The following is a 5,531-nucleotide window of genomic DNA, read 5'->3' as shown; positions in this document are numbered from 1 at the left end:
CTATGAGTAATAATGCATGCTGACTGATAATTGTATTTATGGTTGATGGGTACATTTAAATGGAATTTGAACTGCCTTAAATCCTTCTTGGAATAAGGTGGGAGTATAAATATAAAGGAATTCAAACAAAATGTGCTTTATATATTTGTATTCTCTTAAAATACGGTATTCAGAGTTTTTGCCACTTAGCCAGAGAAACTAACAAAACAAATGTCTCTATTCTGCTCAGTTCTAGTTATGAGTTTTAAATTCAGTAAGGATGAAATAATTTTTCTGTGACTTTCAGTTTTTCATCCTGTGTACCCTTCAAAATCTTTCTTATAAGGCAAAGAAAATGTCATTTACCAACCCTCATTATATACACAATTCACTTGTGTATATAATAACTTGTTTGCATATTCTCTTAAAAGAGCCACAAAGGATACAATTATATAAAAAGGGCTACAGTTGTACCTCCGTATAAATGAATGAAAGCTGAAAATTAGCAAAATAAAAGCACTTTTGTTTTATTTTATTTTTCGAGTTAAAGTACTTGATTCTTTTACATGCAGAGTGATACAGATGAACAACTGCATTCTGAAATAATTTTCACTAGTTACAGAAAGAATGCTTTTAAATGTATACTCTATATAAATGAATAATACCTTATCATTATACTTTATTTTTCTTATATTACTCAAATATTAAATTGGGAAAATAAACTGTAGAATTCTTTCCTCTAATGAAAAATAACAAAAAACGAACAAAAAACCCCATCTCTCTTAAGAGATGTATAAAAAGATGTGCAACACTATCCAGACCCCAAATATGTGTGACTGAACAGAAACTGAGTTAATTTAAAATCTAAAAGGCATCCCAGAGATAGCTGAGTGATCTAAACATTAGAAGTTAAAACCCAAACTAAGAAAACCTAAAAGACATACAGTAGAAGGCAAAGTAAACAACACGAGACTACAAGGTTGTGTCTGTAGAGTGACTCATTGTGCGAATTCCTTGACTGCCTTCCTTGATCAGGGACTCTCAGCCTCCCCCCATTTCTGTAACATTGTGTTCCTTCCTTTTCCTTGTCCATCTTCTCAGACTCTAGTCATCTCCTGAGCTTATTTTCTCATGTATTCTCTTGCACTCTCTTCAACTCTTTTTCTCAACTATTGCCTACTTTCCTGTTTAAAGACCTGCTTGACCTCTACATTCTAACTAGCGCTGCTTCTCTGCCTGCACTTTTTTCTTTGGCTTTCTGGACCTGGGTTCTCTTTAAGGCAGAATGTTATACTTTGGCAGAGCAACCACATCAGGTGGCGTTACCTTTGCTAAGTGTACTTAGAAAAGTTCTTTTAATTTCAGGCCCTGTCTGAGGTGGGGGAGGCCCAAGGTAGAGAGGCTTGAGTAAATAATATGTTACTCTAAAACCAGTACATGAAAATTTGGAAGAAAACAGAAAATCTCACTTCTCCTGTAAGCGATCCACATGCTGTGCTAATGCAAATGATTAAACAATACACTCATCGGACTACACAATACACTGAGCTCTACCTTCCTGTGTTAGTTCTTAAACATTATTAACTCCCAACACCTGAAAGTGAGTTAACTTTTCCAATTTATAAAGTAGCTGAGGGTGTTAGAATGTATATATTACATGCTCTATAAAAACCACAAAGTGACAACACCTGATGTGCAGAACCTACTGTCAGAGAACTAAGGTCCAAGCTAGATATTACTACCTGCTAAATGCCCTAAAAAGTGTCTATATGTACATGTTTATTCTAGTGTAAATGAAAGTGCACTCATGAACCAAGGAAGAAGTTGCCTCTTAAGTCTTTTGATCAATTTCTTTAACCAGTTTTTGTTAAAAGAGTTGATAGTAAAAATTCATAGGTGGCTGATGAGAATTCTGAAAGATCTGAAGGTATTTTTAGCATGACAAATGAGTACATAAATCCTATTAATAAATTAATTTCTTAGCCATGGCAATGATATTTTGAGAATACAAATATTTAAGCTCCAAATTCATACATATGAGGACAAAATATATATGTGAAGAATTTAGACATACGTCCAATTAAAAACTTAACTTATGTTCTAAAACTTAAAAATTCTAGAATACAAATAGAATACATAAAAGAAGTGGGTGGAAATGTCATGAAGAACCTAGGGGTAAGACAGGAATAAAGACACAGACCTACTAGAGAATGGACTTGAGGATATGGGGAGGGGGAAGGGTAAGCTGTGACAAAGCGAGAGAGAGGCATGGACATGTATACACTACTAAATGTAAGGTAGATAGCTAGTGGGAAGCAGCCGCATAGCACAGGGAGATCAGCTTGGTGCTTTGTGACCACCTAGAGGGGTGGGATAGGGAGGGTGGGAGGGAGGGAGATGCAAGAGGGAAGAGATGGGAACATATGTATATGTATAACTGATTCACTTTGTTATAAAGCAGAAACTAACACACCATTGTAAAGCAATTATACTCTAATAAAGATGTAAAAAAAAAAAAAAAAAAGCGGGCGGGGCTGTTATTTATTTATACCTTGATTTGCTCCAAAAAAGAAAATTTAAGGTGGCTGAGTGCTGACTTTATTTTTGATTCCTGACATGAAGGATTTTGTTATTTTCAGAAACAACTGAACACCTAACTTTCATTAAGATAATATTAAATTAACTGGACTATAACATGAAAAATAAAATTTTATAATCCATCTAGAGCCATAGTCCTGCTTTTTTAAAAAAAATGTTAAAAAATACCTTTTCCTTTTTTTTTTCAACTTGATTTTCTCTTTGCTTTTTGCTTTTTTCTTCTCCTCTTCTTCATTTATTCCTGTGTGTTGAGGGGAAAGAATCAGGTCACCATCAGTTTATATACTAATATGGTATGTATACATTTTTTGATTTTGGTTGTTGGTTGGTGAATTTCACTGTTAGGATACTGCACTTTTTTTGTAACAATGTCCCCTTTCTTGATTATTTTTACTCATTAAAAACATTATAAAAGTACTATATGCTTTTAATACAGATTTCAAATCTACTAAGTACATTAAGTAAAAAATTCAAATATTTCATTTCTAATTCCTAAAGCAAATCAATGTCGACTATTTGGTGGGTACTATTCCAGGCCTTAAGAAACGAAACAATACAATCATGTATAATTTTAAAAATCTTCTTTTTCAAGCAAAATTAGGATCATGAAATCCTAGGGTCATGGGACAATAACCACATCTAATATTTATGTCGTTGGTATCTCGGAAGGAGAGAATACATACTATTCTCTATCTTGTTTATTAAATACACAATTTGGTGTGTATTCTTCTAGGCTTTCTCTATACATAACCAAATACACACAAACATTCACTTATACAAACATAATTACATGTAAGTCCCAAGTTTTTATGTCATTTGAAAAATGGATTGTGGCATATAATACATATTTTCCAACTTATTTCTTTCACTTAACACTTTTTTTGATATTCTTTTATTCTAACACCATTTGCTGAAAAGACTATTCTTTCTGTACAAAACTGCCTTTTCACCTCTGTCAAAAATCAATTGAACTTCTGCTTCTAGGAAGATGAAGTAGATGTACTTTTCCTATTCCTCCCATTAAATATAACTACAAACCCCAGACATTACAAAAACAAGCATAAGAAGACTGTAAAAGGTGGAAAGACAGACACTAGCTAGGGATCTTGAAATCCAGAAAATGACACACTGCTGAGTTCCCTGAAATTTCTTTTTGCTTTATATAGCCCAGACTTACAGCTGAAGAAGCTGGCAACCTGGCAATATCAACAGGTGCAGACGAAAATACCCCAACAATAGCCTGCTCTCTCTAGCCAAAGGACCAAGAAAGGGACAGCCTAGTGACAGGAAACTTTTAGATAGTAACTGCCATTTCCAGCCAAACACCACAGAAAAAAATGGGGCACCACCCATATTACCAAAGGCTGAGTGAAGAACACAGACTTCCCCCCGTGAGTCTGTGATGAGACATCTCAATCCCCCTTCCTGAGAAGTCTAAGTGGTGAGACAAACTTTCATCCCCACTGACCAGTAATAAGACCTCCATTAACAGTGTCAGTGGAGACCACGCAAGGAGCCTGGACTGCCAACCCCACCCAGCAGTAATGAGGCACTCCTCCCCTCCATGCTTAAGTATTGTCAGAAGAGACCTAATGAAAGTCAGTGCTTTCACTGTCACCCAGGGGTAACAAGACTACCCTCACCATGGTGTCAGGGGGCACCACACAGGGAGCTGAAATTCCGACCTTCACCCAGCAGTAAGAAGAAGCCGTGTCCACCTTAGGTTTTGGTAGAGGCTGAGTGGTGAAACTGAACTTTTATTTTCATCTGGCAGGAACAAGTTGGCATCCTCAATTTTCCTTCTGGAGTGGTACCAGAGAAAATCAGATAAAACAAAAGGTTTAAAGAAAAGCCAGAGTTTTATATATGTCCAAATTTCAACTGAAAAGAAATCATCAAATGAAGAACCAGAAAGACCTCTAATTGAATACAAAATTAAACAACAGATGACAACACCACAATGACAGAAATATTAGAATTATCTGAAAAAGATTTCAATGCAGCCATCATAAAAATGCTTCAATGGGCAACTATGAACATGCTTGAAACAATGAAAAAACAGAAATCCCCAAAGAAATAAAAAAATCCAAAGAAGAGGGCTTCCCTGGTGGCTCAGTGGTTAAGAATCCACCTGCCAATGCAGGGGACACAGGTTCGATCCCTGGTCTGGGAAGATCCCACGTATCGCGGAGCAACTAAGCCCGTGTGCCACAAATACTAAGCCTGCGCTCTAGAGCCCGCATGTCACAACTACTGAAGCCCGCACGCCTAGAGCCCATGCTCCATAACAAGAGAAGCCACGACAATGAGAAGCCCGTGCACTGCAACAAAGACTAGACCCTGCTCATTGCAACTAGAGAAAGCCCGCACACAGCAACAAAGACCCAACACAGCCAAAAATAAAAACAAATAAATTAATTAATTTTAAAAAAATCCAAGAAGAAACAAATAGAAATTTTAGAACTAAAAATACAATAAACTGAAATTAAAAACTCAGTGGAAGGGCTCAAGAGCAGAATGGAAACACAGAGGAAATAATCACTGAACAGGAAGACAAAACAATATAAATCACCCTATCTGAATGATGGAGAGAAAAAAGACTTAAAAAGAACAGAGCTTCAGAAACCTGTGGGATAACAGCAAAAGAGCTAATATTTATGTCATTAGAGTCCTGAAAAGCAAGGATAAAGAAGGCTAAAAAAAAAGGTGCTTGAAGAAATAATTGCTGAAAACTTCCTAAATTTGGTAAGACATAAACCTACCAATTCAAAATAAATTCAAGAAATTCATATCAAGACACATCATAACTAAGCTTCTGAAAACTAATGACAAAGAAAAAATATTGAAAACAGTCAGAGAAAAATGATATGTTACTTATAGAAGCAAAACAATTAGAATAAAAGCACATTTCTTATCAGAAAAGATGGAAGCCAGAATGAAGTGGAATCCTGGAA

The 5,531-nt window shown here is 35.7% G+C and overlaps 1 protein-coding gene across 1 annotated transcript in view; it reads right to left on the bottom strand.

The window, feature by feature from the left end:
• The window catches only part of SREK1IP1 (SREK1 interacting protein 1), a 61,677-nt gene that overhangs the window by 5,974 nt on the left and 50,172 nt on the right, over positions 1-5,531 (bottom strand). Inside the window, exon 4 of the mRNA XM_060009432.1 lies at positions 2,746-2,818. Coding sequence (XP_059865415.1) covers positions 2,746-2,818 — 73 coding nt within the window. The remainder of the gene's footprint in view (positions 1-2,745; positions 2,819-5,531) is intronic.

The sequence above is a fragment of the Delphinus delphis genome, chromosome 3 (assembly GCF_949987515.2).
Source record: "Delphinus delphis chromosome 3, mDelDel1.2, whole genome shotgun sequence".
Taxonomy (NCBI): Eukaryota; Metazoa; Chordata; class Mammalia; order Artiodactyla; family Delphinidae; genus Delphinus; species Delphinus delphis.
This window is presented reverse-complemented; position numbering and strand designations above follow the sequence as displayed.